The sequence below is a fragment of the Lagopus muta genome, chromosome 1 (assembly GCF_023343835.1).
Source record: "Lagopus muta isolate bLagMut1 chromosome 1, bLagMut1 primary, whole genome shotgun sequence".
In the NCBI taxonomy this organism is placed as follows: domain Eukaryota; kingdom Metazoa; phylum Chordata; class Aves; order Galliformes; family Phasianidae; genus Lagopus; species Lagopus muta.
This window is the reverse complement of record NC_064433.1, coordinates 177,227,007-177,240,714: the sequence shown is the minus strand read 5'-3', so window position 1 is coordinate 177,240,714 and position 13,708 is coordinate 177,227,007. Positions and strand designations below refer to the sequence as shown.

The 13,708-nt window shown below is 37.9% G+C and overlaps 1 protein-coding gene across 11 annotated transcripts in view; it reads left to right on the top strand.

The window, feature by feature from the left end:
- Window positions 1–13,162, top strand: part of ZMYM2 (zinc finger MYM-type containing 2) — a 91,062-nt gene extending 77,900 nt beyond the window's left edge. For all 11 annotated transcript variants that reach the window (XM_048944080.1, XM_048944166.1, XM_048944602.1 and 8 more), the window contains 7 exons: window positions 1,524–1,618; window positions 2,257–2,425; window positions 3,336–3,487; window positions 6,894–7,008; window positions 8,051–8,302; window positions 8,706–8,826; window positions 11,990–13,162. In XM_048944080.1, coding sequence (XP_048800037.1) covers window positions 1,524–1,618; window positions 2,257–2,425; window positions 3,336–3,487; window positions 6,894–7,008; window positions 8,051–8,302; window positions 8,706–8,826; window positions 11,990–12,182 — 1,097 coding nt within the window. In that variant the 3' untranslated portion in view covers window positions 12,183–13,162. The remainder of the gene's footprint in view (window positions 1–1,523; window positions 1,619–2,256; window positions 2,426–3,335; window positions 3,488–6,893; window positions 7,009–8,050; window positions 8,303–8,705; window positions 8,827–11,989) is intronic.
- The last annotated feature ends 546 nt before the right edge of the window (window positions 13,163–13,708 follow it).

Below are 13,708 nucleotides of genomic sequence, written 5' to 3'. Positions count from 1 at the left end.
GTTGAAAGTCTCCTTGTGCTGTAGATAACCACACTACTTGCTCAGACCGAGTTGCTCAGTTTGCTGCATAACTAATTTGAATGTTGTCTCTTGGGGTTAGGAGAAAGGATTGACATTGCTCTGAGGAAGTTTACTAGCAAGATATGTATTCTTTAATCCTCTTTGTAATCAGGGCTTGGCACATGAGAAGTGGGGAAAAAAAGGAAGAAGTTGAAGTGGAATAGTAAACAACATTAGTTTATAATAGCTTGTGGCCTTCCAGTACTTAAAGGAAGCTTACAAGCAGGGAGAAAATCAACATTTTTTTAGATAGGCATAGGACAAGAGGGAATGATTTTAAACTAAAGGAGGGCAGGTTTAGATTAGATGTCAGGGGGAAATTTTTCACTGAGAGAGTGGTAAGGTGCTGAGAAGTTGTGGATGTCCCATCCCTGGAGGTATTCAGAAGCTCCAGGGTTCAAGGTTGGATGGGGCCCTGGACAACCTGACCTGATGGTAGTGATTGGCAACCCTTCCTGTGGCAAGGAGCTACTAAATAATCTTTGAGGTCTCTCCCAGCCCAAGCTGTTCTGAGATTGCATGATAATTCTGTTGAAGTGCTTCTGATATTAGATAGCAGAAGAAAGACCGGTGTGTAGTCTGGGATTAAGTTCTTAAATCTTTGCATTTGTGTTCTATTTTATCTGGACCAGTTTTCCTCCTTCTGGTGGTTAAACTTGGTAGTACTTTCAACGATGTGTTGAGTAGCAAGTGGTGAAATTGGAATAACCTTCAGAAGAGTGTTGTTTTTAGTGAAGTCATTGTTTGATAGTTATGTGAGAGGTAAAGCATCTTCAGTAAAGTAATTAAATTTAGAACTCACAGAATTAAATCTCTTCTGCTTGGTTGTCTGAAGTAATAGTCCTTCATCCTAAACCTGAAATATTAAATGGCAGTATATCAAAATAGTATTTATCTGTTTATCTACATTACTGTAACATCTATCACAGGCTAGGCCTCTGCCTTTGTAAATATGGACTAAGAATAGTTTGTCTGAAAGAGTTGGTGCTCCAACGTGTTTAAACAGGAACAGTTGCTGTGTAGAATACAAAGAATGAATAAAAGTGATGGCATTCCATGAATGAAGAACTTGTATTGAGCTACTTTGTATTTTTTTCATTCATGGCTTTACATTTTCACCATAACTTAAACATCTTCATATCAAAGCCTGCGCAGGCAGGAATAATTGCGTAAGGATCTGTGAGAAGAGATGCTGACTTAGTGATGTGAGATGGTTTTTGAAGATGTTCAGCACTGCATTCTTTGCAACATATGTAGAAAAAGCACTCTGATAGTTTTGCCTTACCTTCAAGATACAAATACATTTATTCCCTCTTGTCAGAATCCAGTTGTCATTAATATTTCATGTGTGTGCTTTTGTGTAGAACTTTTGCATTAATGCACTCTGATATGATGTTTTTTCAAACCAGTATTATTCAAAAGGAGATTAAAAATAAGTTGTTTTTTTTTTAATATATTTTCAGCAACTGAAGAGCTTGATACAGAAAATGAGTTTTTATTGCCTCCTGTTTTTGGAGAAGAATATGAGGAACAGCCAAGGCCTCGTTCAAAAAAGAAGGTAATGATATCAAGCTATTAATATGTCACAAATTTTAAGTGGGCAAAAACATGTCGGGTTTTTTTGGTTCTCTTATTGCTCTAAAATGTTTAGTTGCTTACCAGTACCTGGTTTCCAGTCTTCCTTGTTGTAAATTTATATACTTAAAATAATTAAGTCCTGTGTCTGCTGCAGTTAACTGTTGGCTTTAATAGGAGTGCAGTTTCTAAATTCTGATCCCGTTTTTGCTATAGAGGACACACAGTGGTAGAACTATTGCCATGTGTTTTACCCACTGTAATTTATTTACTTCCTGTGCTCTCAGTTCTGCTTGTCTACTTTCTGCACGGAACAAAACTCTGTTTCATTTCAGAGGGAAATAGCAGAATGTTGGTGTCACTGTAGCTTATAATGGAGCTATAGCACCTGCTGTGTAAAATGTTTTTAAAAGTCCCTTTTCATTTGATTGTAATTTCTCCAGAGTTTCAGTAAAAAATCTTGGTTTTAGACATTGCAAACAAATAAGCCATATTCTTTCATTTAGAATGAAAACTAATAGGAAATACAGAGTTCCTGGTGTACGACACAAAGCTGATACTAAAACGTAGTAAGAATGAATGTGCCTTAAAGTTGCATTAAGCACTTTGTTTTAATGGCAGGGAGTGAAGAGGAGAGCAGTGTCAGAGTACCAATCACATGATGATAGCTCTGAAAACTCAGAGTGTAGTTTTCCATTCAAATACACGTATGGTGTGAATGCTTGGAAGCACTGGGTAAAGTCTCGGCATTTAGACGAAGAGCTTCCAGAATTAGAGGAACTGAAATCAAGTAAGTATTTCCAAAAATCTGGCATCCATTTTTTTATTTGGTAGTGAGAATTGTTGATCTTGTCTGATTTTGAGCTGGAATTTCTAGTAGAAATTAGAAATTAGTTCCCACAGTAACAAGAATTATTTCACCACAGAGTTGCCATGCTCTTTTTTTCCCTAGAAGAATTTTCTGTACTCAACACACTGGGACTTTTATGTCTAGTGCAAGCCAGGACAAAGCTTTTCTAGCTCTTCTGACTTCTCATGACTATTTTAATATATTTTTTTGTTTGCATCCTGATTTTCCTTGTATTCTAACCCTTCTCGGAGTTTGCACTTTTTCTGGGCTTCTAAATTGCGAGGGAGAGGCACCCTACTTTTAGTAGGATGAAGAGTTCTTTATCAGAGTCTGGCATTAAGTGGCTTTGGAGATCTGCTGCTTCCACTCCTGTGGGGTTTGCTACTCTTTCTGCAAAGCTCCTCTGTATGTGGAGTTATTTACTTTGAGAGGAAAAAGAGGGGCTGCTGCTACTCTTGCTCTCCTTCAGCTCCCACGTGTGTCTTAGCGCCGTTGTGTTATGCTGTTGGATCTTTGGAAGCTGTGTTTCTCCTGAAGGTCTCCCTCTGCCACTCTGTTCACTTCAGTATCTTGGGCTACTGCCTGTCTCTGTGTCATCCTCAGCTGTGCATGAATCCAAGTTCTGCAGTGGGTTCTGTGCTTGGTTAATTGGACTTTATTCTGGTAGGCTTGTTTATTTTAGTGCAGACCTAACATTTGAACTACTTATTACATACATTTCAACTCATTCATTGGTTAGTGTAGAGGACGTCAAACCAGTTTCCCCCACTGCAGTCCAAAAATACCCCATCCCACCCCCACTGTGTAATAATACTGTTGTATAATGTAGCATTTTTTCTTTATTTTACAGCAAAGTCTGTGAAATTAAAGGAAGATCTATTATCACATACTTCAGCTGAGTTAAACTATGGGTTGGCCCATTTTGTCAATGAAATTCGAAGGCCTAATGGAGAGAACTATGCACCTGACAGCATCTATTATCTGTGTCTTGGGATTCAGGAGGTTAGTAGAGGCTGTAGAGATGGGAAGTGGAGCTGCTGATTTGGCTCTAATCTATTTCAGTGGGAGAATGGAGATAATGCGAATTTATTGGAGAGGAGGCTAGGAGATATTGTTAATATAATTGCTATGGTCTGGAACTCAGGCTGCTGTATAAATCACACTGTAGAAATCTGTATAGTAGATGAGTTTACAGGCCCATTTTGAAAACTGAAATATAAGCTGGTGTAAATAAGCTGTTACAATTTTAAGCTTCTCATTGGGTTAAAGCAAGGCATTTGTAGTCTGTAATGATGTTTTCCATGCTGTGCTTCATTTTGATTGCTGACATAAGAGAAGAATGAAATGAGGAATGAGATATAAAGGTTTTACTAACTCTGTTACTTAGCAGATAGTGGAAACAAGCTATTTAAAGCGTTGTTTTGAAAGTCTTATTTTACTGAAAACAGGGGACAGACAGTTTTCTTTTCCAGAATGTAGGAAACTGTGCTGTATTTGTTGCCTTCCATTCCCCAGCTCCATCAAATTGCAATTCTTTCGTATTTCAAAGCAAAAGGGAGTCAGTTTAGATGCATGTGAAGGCAGTAGCATTAGATATTTTAAAAAGCTTTTCTTTAGTTTATCTTTTAAGCAGAGGATGTTTTAATTTTTGGTACATAAGGAAAGTCATAGATAAAATAAACCATATTCAGAACTGAGAAATGGAAAATTTTGTTTAATTTAGAAGACAAAAAAATGCATGGGATGTGGAAAGCCAGATGTTCACAAACTACTCTGCTCTGCTTCTAATGAAAATCTTTTTGAAAAGAAATAGTACTTCCAATAACTTTTCTGTATTAAGAATATACAAAATTAAGGAGTTAGCTGTTATTTTTCCCACATGGTTGAAATATGAGAAGTGAGCATCCATTGGCATTTTAGTCAGTGTTGCTACAAAGCATGTTTCAATCCAGCTAGCTTTCTGCCACTGCACTCGCATGATCTACTGTCTCTGTACCTTTCTGTGGAACTGAAAACAGTCTTAGTGAGCTGATAAACAGAGAGCTCTGTGTTTAGAAAATGGAACTTAACTAATAGCATTTTTTTTCCTTTCACCTTTGTCTTCATGCCTTTGACACTGTGTATTTTGTCTATCGTGAAAACTAATGGTACATAAAATTTGATTTTTCACTTCATCAGAACCAGTGTGTGTGGTACAATGTAAATATAAGGACCTTTAACACACCCATACAACTGAAACATTAAAGGAAGAACTTGTACTCATGTTATTTTAAATATTGCTTGTATTTAGTGTCTGGTATTTAATTCAGGTGGTGTTATTGGCCTCATTTCATTGCCTGTTGATGGCCCACTCGTGGCCCTGGCATTCAGGCTGGTAGGAAGATTTTCCCTGTTCTGATGAGTTTGTATTTCACAGAGGCAAGAGGAGCAGAAACATGTAAGCATGTGATCTGTCAAGGACTGCAGCCAACTCGCATGTGCTAAGGGCGAATTGTATGTCTTTAGAAAGAGATTGAAACAAGCTAGTGGTACACTAAACGTGGTGTCGTTTTTGCAACAAACCTTCATTGCCTTCCACTGTTTTCCTACCCCTTCTTACCATCTGACAACCCCCATGTAGATACTCCTGAAAATGGGATAAATTGCCAGTTGCTGTATGAAGGGTTTTGGCTCTGTTTAACTCAAAAGGGGCTCAGAGATCAAATGATGCCAAGACCAGTGATATTTTACTTATGAGTAAGTCAAAGAAATAGAAGGAAATTCAAAGGAATCAAAGGAATGGAATGTGGAAGATGTGGACTTGGAAAAGAGCTCTCTCCTGCATCAGACTGCACTCATTCTCAATGGTGAAGCCCTGGCTCAAGCTGGGGTGTTTCTTCCTGCGTGTGCCATGGTTTAGAGCTCAGGAGTCCTTCAAGTTCAAAGATGTCTTTATGATTTTGTACAAGAATTGCTTTACTTAAATGAAACGCGAAAAAAACTTTTTACAGCAAAACAGTCCCTGAATGAAGCCAGTAGCCATGTTCAGTTCAGGGTCATTTGAAGCTGAAATTATTCTACTTGCAGCCAGAGTTTGTTCAGTAATGGTTTTGGTAAACCAAAAGAACTATTCCTGAAAAACATCATGCCTAAAATAAAGGTTGTTGCATTATGAGAGGAGCATTGAGTGGAAAGGGTTCCTCTAGAGCAAGGCATTACCCTGCCTGGCAGCCCTGCTGCATTGTGGCCTTCCTTCTTTGTTCCAGCACAGGCTGATTTTTTGCACATGGCACTGAGGGAGAGGGTCTGTCATGTCTGCAGCAGTGGAAGAAAATTGATCTGGGTGCACTGGGAGAGGGGGAGTTGAAGGCTCTTCAGCTGCTCGCCTTTTCCTTCGTCCCTCAATCTATATCTCAGTATGCTCAGGAAAATACTGATGAAACAACAGTGCATAATTTAATAATGAGAGTAATTACGAGGGTGATTTGGGAAAATTCAGGCCAGTAGGGCTTGTCGGGTGTTTGAATGTGCTGGGAGATGTGCTGCCTGCTCCTCATCCCAATGAAGATGTGCTGGAAGCTTCTTGGAAATGTATTAATTAATTTTCCTTTTGTTAAAACTGAAGTGCAGAGATAGGAAAATCAAGATGTGCTGAACCGTTCAGTAAAAATGAGTGCTGTGTGATGTTATTTCCAGTACGTGCACAGAAATAGATGCCATTTCCACAACTGAGCACGTTTTCTTGTGTCTGTCATTTTTATTGTGCTCACTAACAGGCTTGTTCACTCAGAGATAACACTGAAGTGGAAATGTTAAGAAGCCAATCCTCCATTTCTTAGAAATGTCTCCAGAGAGGATAACATCAAATACCATTGTAGCCCTCCACCATTAATTCCTGGTTCGGGAAAGTTTGTTGTTGTTGTGTAAGGTCAGGAAGGTGAGGGTAAACAGACTGCACAGTAGGCAGGTGCCTCACATCAACCTGCTGTTTTTCTTGCACTGCTGGATATCGTTACCGCAAATACAAGGGATTGGGTTTTTTGTTCAGACTTGTTGGAGATGCTTTTGTCGTTGACCAGACTTCATGTATAAATGGCAGTTTCTTGCTATATGTTTCTTTTCTTTGGTGACATAGCTGTAGGAAAAGATAAATTAATATATACATGTATATTTAAATGACTCCTCATTCACTGATACAGTGTTGGGTACAAGAATATTTTAGAGAGAATTGTTAGATTGTAATTAATCTGTGATTCACATCTAGTTAGAAATTTACAGCATTGGAGTGAAAACCTTTTCCAGTACGTGGCAGGATTTCACTGTATTTTCAAATACTGCTTTTAGTAGGATTGTGCTGAAAAACAACACTGTAGCACAGAATTTGTTCTAATGTGATGTTTAAATATTGTCTGTTACTTTTTTTCTGTAGTATTTATACGGAAGTAATCGAAAAGACAACATATTTATTGATCCAATCTACCAGACATTTGAACAAGAATTAAATAAAATCCTTAGAAGTTGGCAACCAAGCATTCTTCCAGATGGTAATTTTCTTTTTGGTCATGTATGTTTTTCAACTCCTAATAGCTTTATTAAGCATGTAGCTATGTAGAAATATTTTATATGTTGTGGTAGTAATTGATTAAACATCATAAAGATTTCATGTAAGAGTTCAATTAAGACTGTACCTATAAATATTCTATTTTTTCTTGGTAATCCACTTAGCAAGAGTTGCTTTTGCCACCACCTGTTTATTTGAAACTGACTTCTGATCTTCAGAAGTAGAGAAAATCAGTAGAAATGGCTGGTTTTTGACTTGTTTTTGCCTGAGCTGAGTTTATTTTTGCACATCTGAGTCTCCAATGGGAATGAGCCAGGCCAATGCTGGACTGGTGAGCTACATATTAAGTCTTACTTGGACTGGGAGAAGTGTCTGCTTGGAATGTTTTGCTCAGGAGTGTTGTCAATAGAGAAAACAGAAGCGTGGTATACTAGAAAATTTTTCCCAGCAGATCCATTTTGGCACTAAACAATAGAATCCATTCTTCCATTTCTGTCATAAACTTCTTGTGAGTGAGGGCTCTTCCTTACCAGCCCTTCTTCTCTCTACTTGACATTGTCTTTTATCTGTATAGCTTAGGAGGGCTCTGTTTATGGGCATCCACATGGCCTGGAAGTTCTTTCCAAATGAGATAGCCATGAGCAGTAACAGAGAAGGTGTACCTATGCAGAGGCCTTGCCTGAACAGAATAAAGAGAACTCAAAAATACACTTTTTGTGAAGGGACTAAGAGATTGGCCCTTGAACATTTGCTTTTATGTAATAATAATATGAGGGAATTGCATGTAAGAATTATGTTATGTATGAAATTGCAAATCTCCCATTGTCTGTTTTTTCCTGAAACCGTGGGTTCCAGTGTCTTTACCGGGTGGTTTTGAGGGTTTATAGGCATATAATTATGCTTGTGAGAGGCTTCTGGCAAGAACATTTTACTACATTTTACAGCACACAGAAACTCTATTATTATTACATCTGGACAGATTATAGGCTAATCCATTATGCTTTCTCTACTTTCTTTTTCTGAAGGATCAATATTCTCTCGAGTGGAAGAGGATTATCTATGGAGGATTAAACAGCTAGGATCACATTCGCCGGTTGCTCTTCTAAATACTCTGTTCTACTTTAACACCAAGTATTTTGGTCTGAAAACAGTGGAACAGCACTTAAGACTTTCTTTTGGCACTGTTTTCAGACAGTGGAAAAAAAATCCTCTAACAATGGAAAGCAAAGCTTGTCTTCGATATCAGGTGTCTTCCCTGTGCAGAGCTGATAGTGAAGGTACTATGACAGTTCCAAAATAAGTATTGCAGGAACATCCACGTTTCACTCATCTGAGGGACATCTGGGCAGCTTGCCAGGAGCCAGAGGTCTGCTGTTGCATGAAGTTCAGTTCTTGGCTCTTGGGTCTTTAATGGGAGCGTACTGTTGGGAACGCAGTGTCTCTGCATTAAATGATCCCTTTCTGGGGATGACCTTTTTCAGGGCTGACCTCTGGTCTCATGCTATGCGCTGAGACTCTGATGTGGCTATGGGTTACATTTCCAGTGCATAGATAAATGTAGATGTGATGACTGCGTTGCAGTACTTAGGTTGAATGTTAGTCAGTCTGCTCTGGGATATTTACTGAAAAATGTGAAATAACTTTGTTATGGCTTAGATGTTGTTGGTTTTCTTCTTAAAGATAAAATTACTACTGGGAAAAGGAAACATGAAGATGATGAACCTGTATTTGAACAAATTGAAAACACATCTGATCCAACTAGATGCCCTGTGAAACTGTTCGAGTGCTATCTGTCTAAAAGGTATGTATGACATAGGGTAAAAAGGAAGAGTTCTATGGAAGACCTGGTACGAAAAGGAAGTGTTTTGATGACGCATTAAATATTCTCAAGCAAAGGGAATGTATTGAATTCTTCTGAAAAATATCTCTTAAATGAAAGCACTGAAATCTCCAGTCTTGTAACTGGACAACACCTGCACAAAGTGTGGAAGCAGACAAAATACTGTCAAGGCCTTTATTTGGGAATGATTCCTTACACAGAATTCCCAAGCATTCTGCAGAGAATTACCAATTAAGAATTACCAGCAAGGAATCTGGGAGGTTTTGCTACTAGAACGCTGTTTGTGACATCTGTATCTCTTCAGTAAGAGTTTTGTTGAGAAAATTTGGTCCCTGGAACATGTCCAAAGAATGGCAATGAAGCTGTGAAGGGTCTGGAGCACAAGTCTTATGAGGAGTGGCTGAGGAAGTGGGGAATGCTCAGTCTGGAGAAGAGGAGGCTCAGGGGGGAACATAGCATTCTCTACAACTGCCTGAAAGGAAGTTGTGGCGAGGTGGGGGTTGGCCTCTTCTGGCAAGCAGTGATAGAACGGGAGGTTAAGTTGCACAAGGGGAGGTTCAGGTTGGATATTAGAAACACTTTTTTTGTCTTCACCAGAAAGAGTGGTGAAGCATTGGCACAGGCTGCTCAGGCAGGTGGTGGCATCACTGTCCCTGGAGGTGTTTAAGGAAAGGGTAGACGTAGTACTTAGGGTCATGATCTAGTGGGCAACATTACTGGTTGGTGAACTGTTGGACATGGATGATCTTAGAAGTTTTTTTTCCAACCTTAATTCTCTGATCGTATGAAAAAGATTTGCTTCATGTTAAGTCATCACAAATGTGAAAGGTAGATACTTTTGAGGTACCTAATTTGACAACGTATCTAAAAGTATTCTGCAGAAGAAAAAAATATAATCATAATTAACTCTGCAGTTAGAAATAGCTTGTTTCCTTCCTATTGGTTTAGAGATTAATGCATTTAACAATGTATTAATACATTAAGAAGAAAATTTAGGAAGATCTTGCAAAAAAATAATTTAGTTACTGAGTTTTTTTGTAAGTGTGGGAGAACAGGATTTCATGGGAAATATTCTTTTTAAATATTTTTTGTCAATATTGAGCAGCCAATGCGTCAACTGATTTTAATGGAGATTTATCTATGTAAGTGTAAGTGGAATATAGGCAAGTGATAGAAGAAAAATTACACTGTGTATGCAGCACGGTAGATCAAATGAAGTGTAAGATCCAACCTGTATTGGGAAGTAATATCTTACTCTTAAAAGTGAAGAATGGTGTAGACAATGAGAGCAACCTTTTGGTTTCCCTGAGTCACTTTGAGTGAAGAGGAATTTACTTGGGCTGCACATAAAATATATAATTGATGTACCTAAGTAGCGAAACTTTTTTTTTAAACATAAAAAAGGGCAACAAAAATGTAAAGGTAGTGGGAGATTTGACCTTGTGTTTGTGAAACTAATAATTTTTGCAGAAATCTTGAACCCTGTTCTCAAGTTTCTGTATGAAAATGGAAAGCAGAGCTGCATATTTGCTGCTGTTCACATGGTTGTTTAGCCAACATATCAAAATCATACCACTATTTGCCATAACTTGAGCTTACCATAAATTAATTTTTATTTTGAATGCTGTTAGGGTTTGAAACGTAGTGCAGATAAGTTGATTTTTACCTTAAAGTTGTCAAAAATTGCAAACTTCGTCAGCTAGTCCCACTTTCCTACAGATGCTGGTCACTACTGCTGCCTAGAGCAGCAGACTGGTTCTCCTGGTTCCACTTCTGCAATGTGTACATTGCGTGTTTGAAATAAATTGTTAAAGTATTTAATACTTTAAAACGTGTTGTATATATGAACTTATATTGTAAAGTTTAAGGTAATGCCAGCTGTTTGAAGTACATGTGCCAAGCAGTAGACAGTTGCAGCTGAAATGCACAAGTCTTCTCATTCACAGCTGAAAGCAATACATCACTGGTTGTTCCTATAAAATTACTGGCTTGTCCCAAAATGTAGGAAGGAGTTGAATATAGTTTAACTATTAGAATATAGTAAAACATATTCTGGCAATCTGACTTACGTAAGAGCAGAAGAAACCAAAATTTACCCAAGTGGGTGAAAAGCAGCACCTGTATATTTATCCAATCTGGGAAGATGACCTTGATAGCTTTACCAAAGTAACATGACTTACAGTTGATTTCTGAAGTCCACAGTATTCATGGAAGAGACAGCGTGAGAGTACTCATATGCAGGATTGAAAAAATATTTTCTTTCCCAAATGGGCAAAATGAAAGTATTTGTTAGTGGGTTAGAAGATACGCCTGAGTTGGATTGAGCAAGTATATGAACTGCAAGATATAACAGGTTGAGAATTAAGGGATTTTAAGACTTAGAGACCAACTCTTCAAGTAAATAGGAGGAGGAGGAGCAGCTTTAGCTTCTTGTTGCACTTCCATGCAGCTCAGAACTACCATCCTTGGTTACGAGGAAAGCCCAATCTCTGTCTTCAGAAACAGAAAACATTTTCTGTTTTAACAAGTCCTAGAGTTGCAAAGTTTTGCAAAACCAGAAGAGTCTTCAGCCTCATATACTCTTGCTCAGTCCTAGTGTATAGTCAATGAATACAAAGATGCTATAATAATGAAATAAACAAGAGAGTTTGACAAAGCAGATTATAGTAACAAAAAGAGGACAGAAAGCTTACCCACATCCTGGGCTCGCTGCAAAACTCCAGAGGAGGGATCTCTAGGAGAGATCCTTTTGCACTGGCAGCTCTTCATTAGGTCTAGGAGAGATGGAGTCAGGCTTCACCCCTTCCGGCAGCACAGCTGAATTGCCTTCACCTGTGCTCCTCTGGCCGACTCAGTGCTCACCTCAGGTGATCAATCAGAGGTTCAGGCTGTGATTCAGCAGTTCCCATACACCTAGGCATCTGCTTTGGGCTGTTCTGAGGTGCAGGACTGGCTGGCTGCACAGCTCTATGAATGAGATAGCACTTCTCCATAGTAGTCTTCATTTTGTAGCAGGTGAAGGTAAAAGTAGAGTTTTGTTAACATGTGAGTATGAGAAATGTTAATGTATTAATTTATCCTGTCAAACTGTTATCCTAATTCCCCTTATTTTTCTCTGTTGTAGCCCACAGAATCTGAATCAGAGGACGGACATGTTCTATTTGCAGCCAGAATGCTCTGTCTCGTCAGATAGTTCTGTCTGGTACACTTCCAACTCACTGGACCGCAACACTTTGGAAAATATGCTTGTACGGGTTCTTTTAGTAAAAGATATTTATGAAAAAGACAATTATGAACTGGATGAAGACATAGATTAAAACAAACTTCCAAAAACAGTCAAGAAAAAAACAGCATTAGATATAGTCATGCTGCTAGACTTTTATTATGGAGAACATTTCAAGTTTACCCTTTGTTTTATGAGTTTTGTAGCATTGTGTACCCTCACCTGGGTATTAACATGTAAATAGTCTGTGAGTGAAAGTTTCCATTATTCTGCGTAGTGATGCTAGGATACCTAACAAACACATTTCAGATTCTTTTTTTTTTTTATTATTATTTATTTGACTAGGTATGTTTGTAACTTTTTACATTGCAAAATATGAATGAGAATGTGCCATGTGTAATTTTTTTTCTCGTAGTAAGAGACATCCATGTTGCACAACTCTGCTGTTGCAAGCTCCCTTGAAAGGACACTCTCTTTTAATGGGTTCTTAAGCCGAATGGTTGTGTATGGGTAGCACTACTAAAGTTTAGAACTTGCTGTGTCTTTGAGAATTTTTAAATAAATTGTAAACTAATAGGTTTTTTACTTTTTAGTTACTGAAGCCTTATAAGGTTATGTAGAGAGATTCCATCTTATGTACCAAAAATAGACAAAAGAGAATGCTGTCAATATTGGTGTACTGTAATGTGAATCTATTCTGGTGAAAACTTTTTTTTTTGTTGCCCTTATTAAAACCTTAGTGTCCTTTCCTTATTTGTGACTCTCTCTCAATTGCCCCTACAAATAATATATATATACATATATAAATAAATGAACATAAGCTTAAAGCATGTGATCATCATGACACGTATTTTGTTTAAAAAAGGAAGACAAAAGAAAAAAAAAAATCCAAAGGAAAAAGTGGGGAAAAAGAAAAAGAGAAAAATGTCTGATGACAATGCTGTATAATTCTTTTCTGTCTTTACTTTTCTGACCATAAATGCTGGTACCTCATATCACTGTAAATCTGTCCTTTGTAGCCTTAGCAAAATGAATTTTGATGCTGTATTACATAAAGTAATATGGTATACTACATTTGAACTTGTTTGTTCTTGCATTGCTGTACTTAAATACAGTCAGTACTTGACAGTGGCTGGGAAAATTCTCTTAACTATTGCCTCCATACAAAAGCCATATGACACGCGATGTTGCAGAACGCTGATAAATTTTTGAAGAAAATGCCTTTCATATGTTCTGTATCCTTTCATTGTGCTTATTCTGCATAAGGAGTCTGATTTCCAGATCTGCTCGAGTTTTGTTCCTTGCTTTTGTTGAACTGATGCAAGCAATGTGGTGGCTCATGCAATGATTTTGCTATTGTTCTGAAAAAAATGTGGTAAAATATTCTCCTACAAAAAGTAGTCATTAGTTTTGCTTTCTTAACTGACTTCAGGTGTGTTCAGAAGAATCATTTATGAAAGAGGGAAGTTTTCTGTCTGTGTATGTATGTGCATATATATATGTATATATGTGCATATATGTGTGTGTGTATGCACATACCACCTTAGGACTCATTTCTTGCAAGGGCTGCATGACTTTTTCGTTTTCCTTAGCTTAAGAAGAATGCACTTGGATACTCAT